The following is a 21,802-nucleotide window of genomic DNA, read 5'->3' on the forward strand; positions in this document are numbered from 1 at the left end:
TTTTTTTTCCTGAGCTCTGACCAGTTCCTTTAAATGGAATGAATGTCTCTTTGGCATTACTTCTCTTTAGGTATCTCATAGCGAGGGGAGTTACGGAACAAAGAGGGCAACAGAGATACTGGTTCTGAATAAAAGATTCTGGAGCAGTATTGATTAAAACAAATATTTTCTCTTCCCTATTCAGGTGGGAATTCTCAACCTGGAGTCCCTGGTGACTTCAGGGAGGTCAGTGAATACTTTAAAAAAAAAAAAAGTTGATCATATCAATTTTCTGGGGAGGTTTACATCAGATTCTCAGAAGGTTTATTAGACTTCCAAAAAGGTTAAGAAACACTGTGACTTTTGAAGTGCAAGAAATAAAAAAGTATACCTACCACCAGTGTCTCCTTTATGGGCAATCATTTAAGGAAGTTCTTTCCTTGTGTAAAGTCAGAACAAAGATCAGGAGATGAGGATGACGGAATGTCCAAGATAGGGTAGTGAGCAACGAATCAAGTAAAATTTATAAAGAAAACAAATACATCATAAATGTAACTGGTTATTATAATACAAAGATTAAGAAGTGGTTCTTAAAGCAGGAAAGTCATGTTCTAAGAAAAATCTACAAGAAACCATCAAAGTATTTATGTGTGTGTGGCACAGGGATGGAGAAGCAGATGGGATTGTGATAGTAGAAGTGAAGCAGTGAAAACACAGAATAATTTCATGGAGAGGGGATAGACAGGGTTTAATTTTGTTATACTGAAAGAAGAATATATATTTAAATGTCTGCTAAAAAGTAACATGAGCACTACAGATTAGCTAAACTTAGAACAGCAAGAGTAAGTAGGAGATTCAGTTATTCTCCCACTTTTAATCTACATTCTCCCTATCTTGGTAGAATAGCACATGACCTTTAGTTCATTCACTTGTTACCCCCAGACTTCATACCTGTGTATTGATGGGTACTTTCAAAATTTCATTTGGCTTTGTAAAGATCATTCTATGTATGTATTATAATATCTATCACTTTAAGTCTAATTTTAATATTTCACTCCAGAAAGACACCATGGTGTGCTTAACCAAAGTTCTGGCAATGTTAGTTTCTGACAAATAAGAGAGGTTGAAAGCAGTAGACTGAGCATAAGAGATAGATAGATAAAGATGAATACATCTAGAGAGCCATACGCAGGACAGTATTACTGCTCAAATAGTACTTGCAAAAAAAAAAAAGACTAGGCTCAAATTTGTTATAATACATGTGTACTTATTGGTTTTTTACTCAAAAATATTTGTTGTATGCCCGTAAATGTTGGGAACTGGTCTAGACACTTACAGAAAGGCCTAGAAACAAATAAAAGATGATATAAACAAAGTCACAGAGAGAGTGGTCAGCAAAATGTATCGAGGTGGAAGGATCGACTGAGAAGGGCAGCCTTAGATGGGATAGTGAGTGAAAGAGAGCTGAGAGTTTTATTGAAAAGCCCACCGAAGAAATGCCTTATGTGAACACAGGAGTATGGCACTGATACAGTAAGGTATTTGAGCAAAAGACTGACATATTAAAAACAGAGTTTAAGTGGGCACCTGGGGGCTCAGTCAGTTAAGCATCTCACTTTTGGTTTCGGCTCAGGTCATGAACTCAGGGTCATGAGGTTGAGCCCTGCATCAGGCTTTGTACTGGGCATGGAGTAAGCTTGAGATTCTCTTTCTCCCTCTCCCCCCCCCCCACCCTGCCATGCTTTCTCTATCTCTCTCTCTAAAAAAGAAAAAACAAAAACAGAGTTTAAGGACTATTACTCTGACTTTCTAAACAGTACTGTGGTGAAAAAAACTGAACCCAAGGAGATCCAGTATTAGGCTTTTACATGAATCTAGAAATACATAGATGAGAATTTAACTGAAGGTGGCAGTTATAGAAATTAAGAAATCGGTGAATCAAATGGCAGAGTATTTGATGGGAAAATGTTTGGGGCAGGGTTGAAAAGAGATGTAAATATACAGCAGAGATGGGTGTAAATATATTCCAAGACTTTCTATTTATCAGTAACTTTCTTTGTCAGAGAATCTCAATTTCAATATAAAACATCCATGCCTGTTAAACAGTTGAGCTAACCTCATAGAGTTACAGAATTCTGGAATTGAATGGCATCTTTGAAGGCCTCTGCCCAATTCAAGAATTCCCTCTGTAGCAATTCCTGACCCCACCCAGGTTAACCAGTAGTGGACACCCTTAAAATCACTACCCCACCCAGATAACCTAGGGTCTGAAGTCATAGAATACATTAATGTTAGAGCTTCATAGGCACTAGAGATCATCTACCATCTCTTCAAACTCCTTATTTTCTAGAAGGAGTACTTGGTGCAGTAACTGACAAAGATAAAGTCCCAAAGCCTGTGTCATACTTGAAGGTTGATTGTATGTGATGGAAACATAGATGGCCTCCTATAAGCCACCCCAAAGGAATAAAAATGATTCCTAAGGCTGCAACAAGAATATGGAAATAATGTATATAGTTCTAGTACTTTTTTAGCCTTCTTGCAAAAAGTTTATTGTTACTTTATTAAAACAGCTTCCCAGGCAAAAGCTCCTTCACTAGCATTTGCTTCATACCCTCTTTTGTGTGGTTGAAATATGAATTAGAGATTAAATTTATTTTAGTCCAAATTGATGGGTATTTAGGTCCTACCTTGAGTATCAGGGAGTATGTCTAGATGTTCTCCTTTGAAGTTCCGCTGCTGCTTTGCACATGAGAGGTTCTCTTCTACCTTTCTGGCTGCTGCTTCTCCCACTTAGGCCTCCCGATGGGTCCTTTCCTTCTCCTATCTTCCTTTCATACTATTCCCAGAGCAACCTTTCTGAAAAGCAAATCTGACCATGTGACTTCCAAGCTTAGATTTCTAATGGGTCTTGTAGAAAAAAAACATAAAGTCTTAGATTAGTACACCAAGCCCCCCATGACTACTTCTCCACCTTTATCTTTGTCCATTGCCAGACCTAAGCTTTACCTCCTTCCACTTGTAGCTACCTGAATGGCCTATGTTCTCCAACTATCAGAGGCACATATTTGCCCTTTATTTCAAATATCAATTTCCATTCCTTACCTACCCAGCGCTTTGCTTCGTCTTTGGAGACTCAGGGCGCACATTTCTTCTTTCAGAAAGCTCTCCTGGGTCTTTCCCAGGCTCTAGTAGGTGTGCCTTCCCTGTCCCCCAGCTCTGCCATGTGCTTACACCTGCACCTACTGCCTAATTTTAGTGGACAACTTACCTAGATACTCTTCCGGTCAGCTGACCCTTGAACAACACAGGTTTGAACTGTGTGGGTCCACTTCTATGTGGATTTTTTTCGGTAAATACAGTACAGAACTATAAATGTATCTTCTCTTCCTTATGATTTCCTTAATAATGTTTTCTTTTCTCTCCCTTACTTTAAGAATACAGTCTATAACACATTTAACATACAAAATATATCCCAATCCACTGTTTACGTTATCAGTAAGGTTTCAGGTGAATGGTAGGCTAGTAGTAGTTAAATTTGGGGGGAGTCAAAAGTTATGCATGGATTTGGGACTGTAGAGGGGGTCAGTGTCCCTAAACCCTGTGTTGTTCAAGGGTCAAATATAATTGTTTTCCTCACTGGACTATAAGCTTCTTGAAACCCAAAGTTACTTCCTTGTCGTTGGTATACTCAGCCCCTGGCCCATAGCAGGTGTTCAGTATGTATTTATTAAAATGAAGAGAAGAGCATCATAACCAGTAGAATATGAACTCCTTGAGTGTGGGCAGGAGCCTTTTACTTCATTGATCATTGCCGCATCTCCATCATTCCTTGCAGTGCCTGGAAAAGAATCTGTCAGGTGAGCAGTGCAAGGTTACTTAACCCATGGTCTCCCACTTACACTAAAATAATCTAGAAGATTTTATTATCTCCAATCTACAGGTGAGGAAATTGAAGCCCAAGAAGTGATCTCCCAGGGATTATCGTTTATATAAGGTGGAGTGGAGATCAGAACCTCTTTCTACTTCTTCAGTTTCAATCAAGAAAAAAATATTGCTTACAGTCTCGTGTCATATGGAGGCATGTGGAGTCCCCAGCCTTAACTCATGCTCCAACTTCTTGGACAAAAGCCTCCCTCATCTTACAATGAGTTCCAAAAGCTTGCTTCTCTTCCTCTGCCTCCTTTCCAGTGTCCGCTCAGGCTGACGTTTCTATTTGTGCCAATCTGTCCTCGAAGCTCAGTCCCTTCCCTGGATTAAAACAATACAAAACTCTTGCCACATCTTGTGCCTTCAGCAACTTTGTTACAGATAGGGGGTGGGGGAGATTTATAGGGTGGACTTATCCTTATCCTGTAGGCCAAGATGACTCCTTTATGTTACACACACACACACACACACACACACACACACACACACCCTGTGGAGCAAGCAGCATATTCTTCCCCTTTCTTATGTCAGAAAGATCACAGATGAGTTCCACCCAAACCTTAAAGTCTCACCTTCTGCAGTAAGTCACCTTTTTTTGCCGGCAGTTTCTCCTTGCAGGAAGTTCTGGTGAATACAGTATGATTAAAATTCCAGGGACCAGAAGATTGTAGTTTTCAGAGCAAGAAGCCTATACCCCTGGACAGTCTTTCATGCCTGACATATGCCTATGTAGAATTTTAATACTGAGATTGTCTTAGATAAGAATAATCATCAGAAAACAAATGTTCTATAAACTATTAGTTTTATTCTACCGATAATCTGACCAAAGATAATGGTCTTACTGACATCAGCTTTGCCTTCCTTAGCCCCATTTATTCAGAGCCCTAGAATTTTCCATCTAAATAAAATCCAATCCTATAATACACAGTACTCTGAATCACTCAGTGGCTTCTACTCTCGAAGATTCAGTCCACAGTCTCTATTGCCGATGCCTGACAATATTTTCACGGCCAGCATCTGCAGGTTTCTCCAGCCTCTGTCCCCTTAGCAAGGCCCTACTCATGGTAGTTCCTTTCTCTAGGTATTCATACACACACATCTCATTGAACATACGCCCATGTTCTTGCTCGTATGTTCTCTCTTAAACCCCCTCCCCCCACTCTTCATTTACTTCCTGTTTCATTCTTTAGGACTTGGCCTCCCACTCCACCTCTGTCCCAGTCTGATTTAAATAGCCTTCTTTTATTCTCCAGTAGCCTACATGCTATCTTTTTTCAGAATGCTTTCTACAGTATAGTGTGCTGAAATCATCTCCACTATCAAAGTCTCGGTTTTTCTTGGCTAAGAGACACAGTCTTTTAGACACCTTGTTTTTGCAGATTCTAATAAAATGCATGACACATAGTTGGTGCTAAACAAATATTTGTTGATTTATTGATGGTCCTAGAAGTCAATGAAACCTAATCTTGTGTTTATTTCATTTTAAAAATTCTACTAGAGCCTTAGGCAGCCGTAGAAAAAAAAATCATAGATTTTGGGAAGATAAAAGTAAAAAAGAAACCTCACAAAATTATGTACATCTTCCCTTTGGAGATTTTTGGAAGTACTAAGTGAAATTTTATATATTTCATAAGATTTCAAAACAAGAACTTGGTGCCAGTAATACAGTTGGAAATGAGAGCAGCTTGCCACTGGCAAGCTGTGCTTAAACCTGTTACATGTACACATTGAAAGTGAATCCAACTCCTTTATGTATTTCCCATCAGATAAAATGTATAGAGGGGGGGAAAAATAAGTCAGCAAAACTTAGAAGTAACAGGGACAAATCTTCTACTGTAGCAAATTCAGGGAGTAACTAGCTCGGAGCAGTACATGGTGAAATAAGAATCATTTTTCTCTAGTTCTATCTATTTGAGACACTATCAACTCCATCCTTAGGAACAAAGAGGGAATTTCAGTGGGAATTAGGATGGAAGAAAACAGAATCGGTTAGGAAGATATATATTTAAGTATTTGCTCATTGAAGGCATTTAGTGAAGTTTTTTTTTTTTTTAATTTTAAGAAAAACCTGAATCAACTGTTTTAATCTATATTTATTTTTTAACTAAGTGTAAGCAAGTGATGCCCAAAGTAAGGATTTTGTACCTGTTTTCTTTATTTACAGCAGTAGGCCTGTCTAAGAATTAGGACTAAGTCATATTGACCTTTAATCATTCAAATACTGGCAAAAAAAAAAAAAGAAAAGAAAAAAGAAAAACCAGCATCCACACAATTACACGTGGAGCCTTTTATCTCAATGGTCAGTGTTGCTGTAAGTTGTGGATAAGAGTAATTGGCTGAACATTTCCCAAGAAAACGACCTCAACCTCTAACTGCCTGCTGTGGCTCTGAGGCGATTACTTTTTTCCTTTTCAAAGGGAAGCTGCTGCTTCAGCATCTTCTCCGGGAGCCCCTGGCAGCAGTTCAGGGCATGTGTCAGGGGAATCCTTGATCGCATCACAATGACGGAAGCCAAGTGCTGGCCTGCAAGAATTGAGGACTGTTTGTTCACAGAAGATCCTGAGCAGAAACAGGGGTGTTACATAGTTCAAGGGTGCCTTGAAAAAACCTGATGCTGCTGTAGGAGGGGACTTCCAAGGGCTCAAATTATTTCTCGTTTGCTGTTCCACTGCCCTCTCTTAGCTTTTATGGGATTTAGCTAACAGTTGTTGCTTGGGAATTTTTCTCCCTGTAGTTCCTTGACTTAGCAAGATTTTGGAGAGTTGAAAAAAAAAGAGTTTTCGTATACTATTTTCGAGTAGTGCCACAGTGAATACTCTCTGGGGAGAAAGCATTTTATTAATGAATGTAGTATGTGTTCTTGGTAAAATCCAAAATTAAACTAGGTCACTGCTTTTGTCCTGCTAGCCGTTGATGACATTTAGGTGTGTTGTTTGGTGTGGTGACTCAATTTCCTGTAGGATAGCTGGCGACTCCACACTGAGGTTTTTTTAGTGGGGATGAAAAGGTCAGTTACTCGATGTCTTAGAACATTTGGGGTTAAAATTCCTAAAAATTAAATTTTAATAATGATCCTAAAAAACCGTGGCTGGCCATATTGCCTGTAAACCTCGGAATTTGAGAAAAGTAGTATTCTCAGCTCTGTATTAGTATCAGCAATAATTCCTTATTTGAACAACAGTTTTATAAAACAAGTTTCTTTATTCTGTCAGTAATTATTTTCTTGCTTATTGGTATATAAATGTGTTCGGGTCACTGTTTTTCCATTCTCCAGATTTATACAATGCATGCAGAGGTAGTTAGAACTTAAAATACATGTACGTACCACATTATTATTGTTCGCAAATGCTATTTGTCAAAATGGCTAATCTATGATTTAGATATCAAGTAGATCTTCTTTTTTATTTTTTTAAAGATTTTATTTATTTATTTGACAGAGAGAGAGACAGCCAGCGAGAGAGGGAACACAAGCGGGGGAGTGGGAGAAGAAGAAGGAGCCTCCCAGCGGAGGAGCCCAATGCGGGACCCTGGGATCACGCCCTGAGCAGAAGGCAGAGGCTTAACAACTGAGCCACCCAGGCTCCCCTCAAGGAGATCTTCTGAAATAAGTTGTCCCTTGTGTTGCTATACTGCCTTAAGGGCAAGTCCTGTATTTAGATATATAATGTCTTAAAGCATTGAGACTTTCCTAAATTACTCCTCCCCTTTTACAATTAAAAAGTAAAGACTGGACTATAATATGTAGTGCCACACCCAGCTAAGTCCAAGGCCTGTATTTCTAAAAGTCTGAGAAGTTGGTGAAGATGGGGAGATTACTTATACCGGGGAGGTCTCTTTGGGGCTGAGACTTTAAAAGACTTGGAGTGCAGGGAAAGGAACATGGGAAGTCAAGCCTTAGAGGTACGGAGAAGGGATTCCTGGCTTCTGTCTGTAACCAGTGACCGGAAAGATGGCAGTGAACACATCCTAGGCACAATGGTTTTGCATCTATAACCCACTGGATATGCTCACTATTGACAACTCAAATAACCTAAAATAAGTTAATTTTCTCTTAAAGTCACCTACATCCTTATTTTATACAGTAGAGGGAGGGAAAAATGCAAAGCAAAACAAAACCATATAGTAGATGTACTACCGTTTCAACTAGATTACTCTATACTTGCATGTGGAAGGTATTAAGTAAAATGAAAATGTGTTACGATCATAGGCTTAATTCTTGTTGCGATCCTTAGGGTATGGGATTACAAGGGACTTTCTACATTACATCGTTGTGTAATGTTTCCATTTTTATAAGAATCATGTTATATTTTTATATTCTTATAATCAGGGAAAGGCTATGCAGATAAAACATTTTATACTTACTATTTTAAATTACCTTTAAAGTTGTTACTTTTGTGAAGTGGGGGAAGGCCCAATCTTACTCTTTAATTTACATGGCAAGGTTTAGGCAGTTATTTTTTCACTTAGAGTATATATTTACAGAGATTGCTGCAGAAAAGAAAAAGGAATAAAAGAGGCAAGTTTTAACGCAGAGTCCCCAAAATGAATACCAAACGGTTCAAGAATCCTTGATAACAATGAGCCATGTGGCCCATGTAACAAATATTTTGAAAGTTATTCTAACTTTTACAATTTTTATGTAAAAATCTATCTGGTAAATCCCCGGGAGCCCAAGATTCAGTCTGTGAAATTCTTTGTTGTGCCACTGATCATTTATGGAGTCTAAATTTCAAGGGCGGTGTTTCTTCTCCTCCAGTACCTGTAGATTTGAAGACAAAGAAAAGGGATCTTGCCAACTTCATGTAAGCTTTTCAATGTATTCTTCGTAATCGACAATAACCAAGTTTTATAAGATGGGACTCTTCAGAGTTTGGATTATTTTCCTCTCTGAAAATTTTGTTTATCTGCTTGCTAATGTAGTGAAGTTCTTGCAGTTGAACCTTTTATGTAGCGTGCCCATGGTCCCCAGGGTCAGCTTTTGTAAATGGAACCAGCTTCCGTATGATGCCTTTGGATATGGTCTTTTCATTTTCTCACGTTTGTAGTTTATTCTGCACATGGCGGGCAGAAACACCCTTCCAGACTTTTTCCTTTGGCATCACAGGACCATCCTGGTCTCTGATTTGCAGTTCCATGGACGAAGGAAGCAAGTATGCAGGACATGTGTCAAGGGCCCATACTACGTGATGCATTCACATTGCTGTTCCTTTAAGAGAACTCTTAGACACAATTCTGAATGTAAAAATACAGCATACTGTCAAATCTGTACATTCTAAAGCCTTCAACATTGTTTTTGTTTGCTTGTTTATGTCCACCCCAACATTTAGAAGTCTGGTACTTAGCAGGGCCCGGGCTGGGTATTGAAAGAGTCTGGTTTAATAGAAATCATTTTGCTCCCACAACCACCCTGTCCCCTTGAAGTAGGTAAACCGTAAGCCCTCAGAAACGAAGTCTCAAAAACCCTAAAACCCAAAGCCACAGAAACGGTTGCTCCGGTCCTAAATAACCTTGTTTGCGCCGCCCGTCGGGCTTTCCTGCGAAACCTCGCAGGGAGCAACGGATGGTGAAGACGCTGAGGCTCTGGCAGTCGGGGCGACCGGGAGGGGCGCGCGGGGTCCCCGCGGGGCAGGTGCGCGGCCGCGCGCGCCTGCGCGCCAGGTCCCGCCTGAGCCCCGCGGCGGGCGCGACCCCGGGTGGCGGGCGCTCCACGCCGGGTTTTGGGCCGCTGCCCTCGCGCAGCCCCACAGCAGCCCCACAGACACACGCGCTCGCGCCCGCGCCTCCCGGCTTGGCTTCAAAGCGAGCGGCGCTGGGCTTGGCGGGGTGATGCCCCGGCGAGGCGGTGGGGCGGTCGGGGCTGGGGCTTCGGGGAAGGCGGCGGCGGGGGGCGCGGGCGGGCCTTGGCAGTTGGCAGGCTCCGTGTAAGGGAGCTGAGGAGGGGCCAGGCAGCGGCGAGAGCCGCGAGGGGCGTGAGGGGGAGTGTTCCCGGAAAGCCGCGGCGATGGAGCCGCGCTGAGCCTGGCGCCGGAGGAGTTGAGAAAGAAAACAGGAAACGTGGTGGCCGCGCAACCGGCCACGGCTGATTCATTCGCGTCGTGAGAAGGCTCGGCAGGCGGAGCTGGCGCGGGGACGCGGTGGGGCCGGCCGGAGACGAGATCGGACCGTGGACCAGGCGCTCCCTCCGTGGGGCTGGCCCGGAGGCGCGCGCGCCGCCCCCTTCACCCGCCTCCCGGGCTGGCACTGGGGCCCGCCGCACCGTCGAAAAGTCGCACCGTAGGGTTTTTGTCCGTGTCTCCGTGTAAAAGTTGGCTTGCAGCACTTCGTGCGCCCTCCCTGGACGCGGAACTGAGACGCCAAGCTGGAGAAACCGTGCTTCCCCGAGGCCGGCCGCCCCGCTAGCTGAGCCTCGGTCCCCAGCGTGGTGCCGGGCTCGGCACTATGAAGGAGCAGCCCTCATGTGCGGGCACCGGGCATCCGAGCATGGCGGGGTATGGCAGGATGGCCCCTTTTGAACTCGTTGGCGGCGCCGTGAAGCGCTTGAGAACTGAGTCCCCCTTTCCCTATCTCTTCGCAGAGGAGGCCTACCAGAAACTGGCCAGCGAGACCCTGGAGGAGCTGGACTGGTGTCTGGACCAGCTAGAGACCCTGCAGACCAGGCACTCTGTCAGTGAGATGGCCTCCAACAAGGTAAGCCCCGGCTCTGCCTGTCACCAAGGCCCTTAGACTGCTGATTCCCACGCTGGTGAAGTCGCCAGCCCCCATGGCCCTGAGAAATACATAGAGATTCTGTCACTCTGCATGTTGGGCTGTTTTGCTCCCGTGGAGGGAGGTTCGTGACTGTGCTTTCCCTGTCTCTTACATTCACTCCAGATAAATTAACATTTTGCAAAAGCAATTTTGAAAGCACCAGTGAGTGGGGATTTTTTTGGGGGCGGGGGGAGTGGGCTTGCCAGTGACACTTTGCCCTTGCAGCAGAAACCCAGGCGGGGCCATCGGCATTGCCTGCTTGAGGGTATTCTTGGGATTCCCAGTTGGAAATAAGAGTTGCTGTCGGTCAATGCAATCTCTCGGATGTCACCACCTACTGCCCTCACGCTCAGTAGAATACACTGAACTTGGAACCTTAACTCTCATTTACCTAGATGTTAGGGTACATTGTAAGAACTGAGCTTTGAGGTGTTCACTTAGCCTTACGTGTCCACAGGAAATAGCAAGAAAGTTAGAAAGTTCATTATGATCATTACCTTTGTTTTAATGAATCTTGGAGAGACATCCAGTTTTCTGAGGTCATTTAGTATGTTTCAATGGGTCGTTTGTGCCATATATGCCGAAGTGCTGGCCTTGCTGGTCAGTGGAGTTTTGGGGGACTGAGAAGTAACCTTCAACCTGAGACAGCCTTAAAGCAAGGTATAGTGTTGTCAGTGTTACTGTATTTTTTAGAATTTATATTTTTTTTTGTCTCCAGTTATGTAAGGAAATAATTGGGATTATGTTTGTTTTTAATGAATATTTGGCTGAGGGGATAGGGAAANNNNCACATTCATGTTGGATGCAGATGACTGAGGGATTCAACCAGTAAAAACTGGTAACTTTGGCAGTTACTAACAATTGTCTCTTAAAGATATTTAAATATTTTGGCCACCTATTTACAAGGTCAGGAAGGTTATACCATTTTACGGTTTATCTGTGTGTACATATCTTTAAATGGGTGATGCTTTTTCTTAGCTTACTGTAGTTTTTATCCCATCTGTTTTTTTCCCTCAATCAGTTTTTTAAAATACCATAGCATATCAGCCACTTGATTGTCTTATCTGTTGACAGTGCTTACATAGATTGCATTGTTTTTGAAGTGAGAAGTTAGCTTCAAATAGAATAAAAGGGACTCCTCACTCACTGTCTACAGGCACTAACTTACCTGTAAGCACACTGACCTAACCCAAATGCGCACTGGGGATCAGATCTGGGTTTTTTGTTTTGTTTTTTTTTTTTTTTTCTTTGTTTTTGTCATTTTGGCCTCATTTCGAGATCTAGTATGGCTCCTCATCAAAATAACCCATCGTTGGGCTCTTACTTCCTGCTGTGGCATCAGGTGCCATTGTTTTCATCTGGCTAACAACGTCTTAGTTCATTGATTAATTTTATGAAATAGAATTTTTTAAATAATGTGATTGATAATAGCAGTAGACTATGCTGAGTATCTTCAATGTTCTACATGCTGAATGAGACCATTCTGCAGTGGGATTGAGTTCTTAATTCTCTTGTCTGGTTAATTCTGTGTAAAAAAGAAGAGCAGAATCGGAAGGCACCTAAAGGGATATGCACACATTTGGTTATGTTTTCAAGATGATCTGACAGTACTTTTTCAGAGCAATGAACCTCAGTAGCTGTAACTTAATAAATCCATACTCTGAATGATGAGACCTATGTTTGAATTTAAAAATTAACGTGAAATCTAATAATGTAAGTGATGTCAACTGTCAAGTAATTAGTTTTCTATACTTTTAGGATTTTAAAAAATAAAGCTTTAGATCACAGTAGTTGATCAAGATGATTTCTTTCTTTAATGGCACCAAATAAGACAGAATTTTTTAAAAATCTCCATTGTGAAGGCACCCAATTAAACTTTGAGTTAATTTACAGATTTAGTAGAGAAGGCACATTTATTTGGTTGAAAGGAAATGTAGTGTAAGTGAGAAAAAGACTTTTTAAAAAGGTAGTGATTCTAGCTGCTTGCGTCGTGTGGTTGAAAAATTATTGACAGGGCACTTATTTTTAACGTTAAAAAAACTCAGCTTGGCTGAAGCTGTTGCTTAAACTTCTAATTTCTAAGCTATCCATCTCCTTTTTTTAACCCATTCATTTTTACAAGAATGCTAAACTCATGTAACTTTTTATAGGTGAAAAGGGATTAGCATAGAAGGAAAAAAAAAAGCTCTTGGTAAATGTTGTAAAGTTACCCTTCATAACAAGGGCAGGAAAAAGTCACATCCACATAAGCTGTAAACTGAGTGGGAGCAGCTGATCTGAAGGTCCCTGTGAGGGATGCCCAACCTAAGTCTGAACTAGAAATGTGACAGCTTGCAGCGCACATCTCTTGAGGATGAGTGACTCTGTCTGAAACATTGCTTTCTGGTTATGTTTTATTGCTGTCCGTTATTTTTGCATGTACTTGTTTGAACCAGCCAGTATTTTCAGGGTATTCTCCTTCTGCCTTTGAAAAATCATGACATGTGTTCTTCCCACTTGAATTTTTTTTAATTTAATAATACAATGTAACATAATAAAAATACCAGTAAGTTCATGATTTTTAAGTGATTATAGAGAGGAAATATTTATTACAGATATAGATTTGGGTATTAGGAAGAAGGAAATTGATTCCTTCAACCCATGTAACCATTTGAGTTAATAGATTATTTCTGTGTTTTTGAAAATCTTAATTAAAGGAATCCAAATTACTAGCAGTTTTAAAATGATCCTTTAGAAGTAACTACCTATATTTCCTGATTGATATTGTGATGTGCATAATGCTTATTGATGCTACTGAGGCAAGAAAATTATTGAATTCTTGGCCAAGGCCAACATGGACTGTAATACATGTAGGATGCTTGTACCAAGTAGGGTAAGAGACGCCAGATGGCATTTAATTTGAGTGATTAAATCTACAGCACTTACCCTCATAAGCACATTAATCTCCCTGAGACTTGTACAGATTTCCTTTGGAACCTTATTGCTACAGTTGAGGGAGGTTTTGGAAAGGTCTCAAAGCTTTGCAAGTAGGCAATCTTGGTTTTGTCCTTGCTCACTGAGTTACATTAGAAAAATGAATTCAACTTTTTTAGCTTCAGATTCCTCAGCATAAGATGAATACAATAATATCCATTTTGAAAGATCAACATAAGAGTTTGAAAGGATATATATAAAAGAGCTTTGTGATAGTAGACACTATACCTGTTGTTACTGGTATAATTATTTGAGATTTAGGTCAAACTTCCTTGATGGTCTTCTTGGCTAAAATATGTTTTTTGTTGTTGTTGTTGTTGTTTTGGTTTTTTTTTTTTTTTTACTACTCAGTTGTAATTTTTGCTTGACATTTTAAGTTTCATGAATTGTTACTATGAGGTCCTTAGATAACGGTCTTTAGTACACATCCCTATATTATGAAAGAGGCTTATATTATGTTTATACAATTTTTGGTATAATACAGATAGAACTTCCAATTAGAAGTTTAGTCTTTTCTTAAATTCCAGTTACAGAATTCCAGAAAGAAGTGCTAAATACTTTCTCTGTTTTACCATAAAACTGGAAACGCAGTATTTCTTAATTCTTGGAATATGCTAAACATAATGTGGGATTGGTGAGCACATATCCATTCTATTGTACAGAATTTGCAAAGCTAAAATACCTTTTTAGACTGTTTTTAATGCAAAATTGTTTCACAGTGTTTTTGGTTACCTTTCTCTCAAGGAAATTAAGTTGAGGATGTGAGGAGAGCAGGCCAGGAGTCTAAGCCTCAGGGCTTTCAAAAATTATGCTTTGGAGAGGTGCCTGGGTAGCTCAGTTTGTTGGCTTAGGGTTTTGGCTCAGGTCATGATCTCATGATCCTGAGATCAAACCCCACGTTGGGCTCCACGCTCAGCAGAGAGTCTGCTTGAGATTCTCTTTCTCCCTCTGCCCCTCCCCCATCTCTAAAATAAATAAATTAATCTTTAAAACAACAACAACAAAAAAAGATTCTGCTGTGGAACCCTGTCACTTTATCCTCTTGTGACTTAATAATACATATTTCACAGGCCTTCAGAGTGAATGTAGTGATGTTTAAAGGAGAAAACAAAATCATTTTGATTTCCTCTTAAAATATACCACTATAAAAGTATATTTTGTTTCTCCTCTCTAATTTGAGGGCACTTTTGAGGCTTGGCATTGCTGGAAACTGCCGTGCTTCAAATGGCAAGTCTCTTGAAGTTAGGATTCAAGCATCCTTCCAAGAGACTTCAGGTTTTTCTTTAGTTAATTCTAGATATACATCAGCCGACTTACCAAATATGGTCATGACTTTTTTATGGAATTTATTTTGTCTATTTACTTATTAACCAACATCTCTATCATGTTTCTGTTGCCTATAAATTAATTGCTTTTCTGGGGTGCTTGTTCTTCATTCTTCCGCTGTCTGCTCCCCCTGGTGCTTTTGAATAGTCAGTGCATACATAAAGTAATAGTAGATTTTTCTGTGACTGCTGATGTTTTTTCTTCTGGGCAAGACGGGTGCTGGAATGAATATAGAATGTTCTTAGGAGTGGTTAAATCCTAAAATATTTCAGCATTACACGGATATAACTCTCAGAACAGAAATAAATGTTCAACTTTTGCTAAGAAAGTAGCTGTAGTTGGAAAAGCATTTTAATTTCATGAAGAGCAAATCACAAATAACACTTATTTTCTACATTAAAATATTAAAGCTTACCGTTATAGTCATAAAAGAGTTGTTAAGAGTTAACACGACTAAAGGAAAACCTTATATTTTAAAAGAAAATATTTTCTATAACTACAGAACTCGACTTACTGATGTTTTGAGTTTGCTGTCTACTTTTTCATCCACTTAATAAAAGTAGATTTGGCAATAATTTAGGTGGTTTACATATAGTGCCTTAAAGTTAATATGGAGAGGGGAATGCTTGTATTCATGGTCACCATTAGGAAAAAAATACTTTTTTTGTGTGTGCTTTTATTTTAAGTGATAATAGAAAGCAGGAAATACTTTTAATGAAAATTTTCATTTTTCATTGAAGAGTAAAGCCTTGACTTTAACTTAATAAAGTATTAAGCATTAAAAAAATCTTACTTTGTCTCCATTGTCATCAACTCAGTTTTCGTGTCAGTATTTAGTGGCAATAAGCTTCAATATGCCTAACATTTAATTATCCAAAACTTCTAATTTTTGTGATTCAATGAATTTGTCATTACTAGAGAAATCACTTTCAGTTATTACATTTTTATTTCATTATAGGGTACTGGTGACTTTGGCCTGAGAGCATAATGAACTATGTCCTCTTTTTTTTGTTTTGTTTTTTTTTTTTTTTTTCATTTCAAAACAAGAGGCTTGGCCAAAATAAAATAGTACTTTTCCAAATGCTATGGACAGATTAAACAAACTTTTTCCCCAAATAACAAGGATAATAGATAATGCTGTTGTTCAATTTAAGAAGATTTCCATGATAGTCACATAGATTCTAGCTGTTACTTAAGATACGCCTATATGGCAGATGTGAAATATTGATAATGTCGTGATTTTCAGATTATCCCTCAAGTATGTAGAAGCTGATTTTCTCATTTTTAGAAAGAGGCCAACCCTTTAAAAGTGCAAATAGCTAGGGTTTATTTTGTGGTGGGCTAGCTCTGCTAGGGCAGTTGGGCTGTACCTGGTACTTGTGATAGTTTAGTTGGCCCTACTAGTCTGAGATCTTTTTAGGAAATAGAGAGGTGGGTAGCCCTTTATTTTAATATTCACACTGGCCCTAAAGACATTTTAGGAGCGCGTTTCCTTTTAATCATTCTGACTGGGAATGGGGAGGGGATATTTGCTTAAGCAGCAAACAGTTCTGCTGTGTTCATTAGGAAATTAGTTACATTGGATTCCCAACTGTAGTAGTAATGGGTATATGACTCCTTAAAAGAAAACTTTATCTTTAATGAAGTATTTTTCATTATTATTATTGTTTAATATCCTGAACTTTTGGTTATTGTTTGGCCACACTTTGTACGTGATGAGGATGAGTGATATTTACTCCTTGGCTTGATAGTGTTCACCAGCAATGCTTACGGCAGCTTGGTAGAGTGGAAAAAATAGAGTTGTTTCTCTTTTGTTTGTTTGTTTTTTTGTTCCGGCAAACTTGGTTTCAAATTTCAGCTCTGCTGCTTCCCACCTAATATTTGGGGCAACAGGCATCACCTCTCTAATTCTCAATTTCCACATTATAAAGAGAGATAATAAAAAGAGAAAATAAAATTGAAAGGTTGTTGAGAGCATTAGATGTAATGTGTGCAAAGCTCAGTTTGGTGCATAGTGCGTACTCATTGCTCCATAAATTACATGTAATTTATCGTATGACTAGGATATACTGAAAAACAGAGATAAAGAAAAACCCTGTGTCATATACTCCTTGCAATGTAAGACCGTAATATTTCTTGGAAGAAAAGCATGACCTTTCTACTCTGCAGCAAATAAGTCTAAATTAGAGTTGCTCAAACTTTGTTTTTTCTGTATATAATTGTATATGTTATATGTTGAGAGTTTTTGAGTGTTTTTTTAAATGCAAATACCTGTCTGAGTGCTTCATCTTAAGTAAGGATATTTATGAAATCATAGATTTGGTGTCCTTCTATTTTTTTCTGATACACACTTTCAAAATATACATTAATATGTAACAAGGTAAGAAAATGTTCATCCATATACCACCTTGAAGCGTTTTGCTCACCACTCATAGATAATGAGTATACTTTTGAATATACTAAACCAGTAGCAAGAACAACTTTAGAGTCACTTTTAGTTAGAAAAATACGTTTATTTTAAACAACCTATGGTTTTCTTTCTCTGCCACTAAGGTGACCTCCCCGCTGGAGGAGAAAATGCCAAATTTCACCAGCAGAACTCTCCCAGTCATTAGACATTTATTCCTCAGGCAGGATGGTCTATGGATTTATAGCACCCTTCTGTAACCAGACTGCCTGAGTTGGATTCTCTTTCTGCCCTTTGCTAGATATAAATTGGACAGCTTACTTTCTGTGCCTCAGTTTCCTCATCTGTTAAATAGTTGCTATGACAATTTCATGAATTAAAAGACAATAATTGTCTAGACAGACTCAGGAATGTTCAGTAATGTTGAATCCTTTATTTTCATCCATAAAGGAATATCATCTTTATTTTCTTATTTTGTGAAGTGAGGGCTAGAGAAGGTGTTTGTTTGCCATCCTGATATTACTTCTAATGAGCTTTTAAGAGACAACAGTGGCCTAGTGATTTTGAAGTAAACCAAAGAATACTGTTGGAATGTTTCACTGGTTCTTCTCCCATTCAGTGACTTTTCAAGAAGTTTAACTCTATTTTTTGTGTGTGTAATTTTGCACTAAAGCTCATAATTGACCTAAAGCTTTATCAGACTATCTAAAACTCCCTGTGCTGTTTCTAGAAAAAACATAAAAGAGTGGAGAATAGCCCAACCAGTTTTTATCATAGATGAATATATCCCAATTATTCCTGTGAATGAGACTGAAAATAACCCAGGCACAGAATCTTTCATTAATATTTAATGTTAAGAAAATCCTGTCACGGACATAGCCTCCCATTGCACGTCTCAACATCTCAATCATCTAGTATGTGCATAAATATTTCCTTGCTCTGTCAACTGAGAAGGCCTAAAGAAACAACACCCCAGTAGCAATGAACACACCCACCACCCTCATCTTGGTTCCCAATGCCATTCTCCAAAGGAACCAGGATTCCTTAGAAAATATCTGATTGTAGGAGTGGGGCAGGAAAAGAGGCAGGCGCATGTTGTAGTGCAAGAAAGTAAGGAGGTGCTCAAACCAAACCCCACATTGATGGGAACGTATCAGAGGGTCAAAAGAGCAAACTGAAAGAGCTTCCATTTACCAAAGCTGGAACTATTTGATCAAGAAAATAAACTAGTATTGGATTCTAACCCAAAATAAAAAATAAATATCCTTGTGTTAATACTGATATAATTTATTAAATGAATGAATAAATAAATGGGGAGAAAAGACAAATCCCCTGTGCACAGGATTTCACATAATTTATGTAGATACTCTGCTCTCAAGGAAGGAGGGCAAAACTCTCTCCTCCTGAAGTGTGGGCTGTACATACTGACTTCTTTACAAAAACCCAATATGGAAAGAGGAAAAAAAAATGACTCTATAGTAGAGAAACCTCACACACACACACACACACACACACACACACACACACCCACACACACCCTCAGCTAGGTCACTGAAGTCAACATCAGTAGTGATATGCCAGGTGGCAATAGTATATACCCTTATATGCTCTGATGAAAATGGTTCTTTACATCTGTGGTCTTCCTACCAAAAACATATAATCCCACTCTAATCATGAGAAAAACATCAGATAATTCCTAGCTAAGGAACATTCCACGAAATATCCAACTAGTTCTCCTCAGAACCATCAAAGTTAACAAAAACAAGGAAAATCAGAAAAGCTGTCACAGCCAAGAGGAGCCTAAGTTACTAAACGTAACAGGAGATAATGGATAGGATCCTGGACCAGAAAAAGAACATTAGGTGAAAACTAAGGAAATCTGAATAAAGTGTGGACTGCAGTTAATAATAATACATCAGTGTTGATTCCGCCAATTGTGACAAATGTATCATATTAATGTGGTGTTAGAAATAGGGGAAACTGGGTATAGGGCATATGGGAACTCTCTATAAGTATCTTCACAATTTTTCTGTAAATCTTAAACTTTTCCAAAATAAAAAATTTATTAAACAAATCTGAACCATTCTTTAAGGCCTATTTGGAATGCTGTCTCCTCCACGACGTTTTTTCTGTCCTCTCTTCTCCCTTGTCTCCCACCCCAGCCTCCCCTGATTGAGTGTCATGTCTTTCTCCTTTGACCTTCTACAAGACTTTATTTGTATATCTCTTAACTGTAAATACTGTATTTTGTTTCTTTGTTTTACTGGTATTTTGTTGTACACTAGGTTGTTAGTCTTACTCATTTTTCCAGCACCCATAGCATTGGACACAAAGCCTTGTTAAGTAGGCGCTCAATAAATATTGGATGAATTGTATGAATGGTATTATGGTCCTTGCAATGCAGCTTTAAGCGTTTTTGCCTTCAGTACTATAGGAATCATTACTGATCAATCTCAGGGACTAAGAGTAATTTTATCCTTTAAAGCCCTGAAAGCCCTCAAAGTTCTTTTATGGGTAATAGCTTCAATTTTACTGTTTGTCACACCCTTTGCAAGGAAGTTACTGAATATTTGGTCAAAGAACTGAAGAAAGTTTCCACTTTAATGTTGTTTGAGTCCAAATGTAAATTAAGAAAATGAAAATATAATCTGTCCCTGACTGCCACACAGTTTTTGGTAGTTTTGGTGATATTTAGTATGATCAGTATTTGAAAGCATTATTACTGTTATCCCGAAGCTTTATTTTAGACCTAAAAAAGTTTAAAGTGATCATTTGTCTAACTCATCTAGTTTCAGTTGGAAAATGAGGCCCAAAACTTGTCCAGGTCCACTTGGACAGCTAGGAATCTCCTGACTTACGTAGTTCACTTTCTGGAGGGTCTCAGCATCATTTGGGTTCATGTATGGAGCCTTTATTTTAAATCATACTCATAATCGTGGGAGGGAGATTATACTTTATTTTTATTTGAATGTATTAATAGACTATAAGCCATATTTCTGATAATCATATGGGTTTAATAACTATTTAAATACATAAGCAGTGAGTTTTGTACCCAGCCATTAGGAGTATTGATGAGGCCTTCTTTGTGGCTTGTAGCTCAAACCTAGTGTGTATCAATGTATTATTGTGTATTTGGTCACATGAATTAGTACCAGATGCATGATGTTGGTTAATGTAAATGCCATTTCTCATCTTGGATTGGTAGACTCAGAGTCTGTGCATTATGGTTGATACCTTGCAAGAAAGGTGTTTTTTTTTTTTTTTTTCCCTTGGTAAGAATCCTGATCATTTCCACTTAAGAGTCTCAGTTCTGCGTGTACACTTATGTCTCAAAAATTTTAGCATAATTTATGCTTGGATTAATCTCCTTTCATTTAAATTTAAAGTTTATAGCGTACAAAGGCCATAAACTGTTCTCTCTCCTCCGTACCTATTTTAGCAACAACATTCTTCTATAAGTTGGTTCCAACTAAAAATGACATTTCTGCGTACTTTCTCTGCTAGCCTGGAAAGAAAGGATGTGTTTGTTGGCTTTTGCCTGTTAGGGAGTGTTCTGTGAAGTTTTACCCAGGGCGTGCTTGGGTTTCCGTCAGCATCTCTGGTCTGCTGTGCTGTAATCCCTACAGTGGCAGCCTCTGGCTTTTATTACTGGCAAGCAGCGTGCTGTGCAGACATGGGCACCATAATAGGAAACACCTCGGCCTGTCATAAACAGGCCCAGAGAGTAGAAGGCACAGGCCTGACAGGGACGTGTCCATAGCAACCAGGCAAAGATGAGCGAGGCTGCCACCGTGGAGCAAGTGCAGGCTGATAGCTATCTTCCTCATTTCAGAAAAGAACCGGCTGATTTTAAGGCTGCTTTCCACTGTTGGCATAGCACGTTTCTGTTGCTTGGTTTTTGTGTTAGACCTAAATATGAATAAAGACATCTTAAATATACTTTACAAAATATTTTGAGAGAATATGTCAAAGCGTTTTCCTTTGGTTTTTCTCCATTAATTTCACCGGACATCCAGTGCAAACCCATTAGGGAGAAAGAGCAGGCATTTCATTGCAAGTGGGAAATTATTTAAAAATATATGCAAAAATCAAATAATCGTGTCTATTTAAAGAATAATAAATTATACTCATATACAGAGTTACAAAGAAAAGAACATTTCTCAGTAAGTTGACTTTCCGTTGTTTATGTCTCTTACATCAAGTTGAGGTTTTACAAAAGGAGTACATTCTTTGACCAAGAATGTTTCTATTTTATGTTTGTTTCAAGCTTCAGAAAACATATAATGAACTACAACTTTAATGATGATGGGCTTGTCACAAGAACTTAGGAAGATAAATTTCAAATTTGGAAGGGCTTTACCAGTTTTTAATAAAGGGAGAAAATGCTGTCATGGGTGCTTTAAATATATATAGGTGTCATTTCATTATTTGTGAGGCAAC

The 21,802-nt window shown here is 39.1% G+C and overlaps 1 protein-coding gene across 4 annotated transcripts in view; it reads left to right on the forward strand.

Annotated features, from left to right (window-relative positions):
• PDE4D (phosphodiesterase 4D) overlaps window positions 1-21,802 on the forward strand; it is a 1,076,631-nt gene that overhangs the window by 1,011,745 nt on the left and 43,084 nt on the right. For 3 of the 4 annotated variants that reach the window (XM_040622246.1, XM_008691392.2, XM_008691393.2), the window contains one exon: window positions 10,484-10,596. In XM_040622246.1, the coding sequence (XP_040478180.1) occupies window positions 10,484-10,596 (113 nt within the window). Of the gene's footprint in view, window positions 1-9,825; window positions 10,398-10,483; window positions 10,597-21,802 lie in introns of those variants that run through there. The other variant, XM_008691394.2, reaches the window with a different exon arrangement.

This window comes from Ursus maritimus, unplaced genomic scaffold (genome assembly GCF_017311325.1).
Source record: "Ursus maritimus isolate PB19 unplaced genomic scaffold, ASM1731132v1 scaffold_5, whole genome shotgun sequence".
In the NCBI taxonomy this organism is placed as follows: Eukaryota; Metazoa; Chordata; class Mammalia; order Carnivora; family Ursidae; genus Ursus; species Ursus maritimus.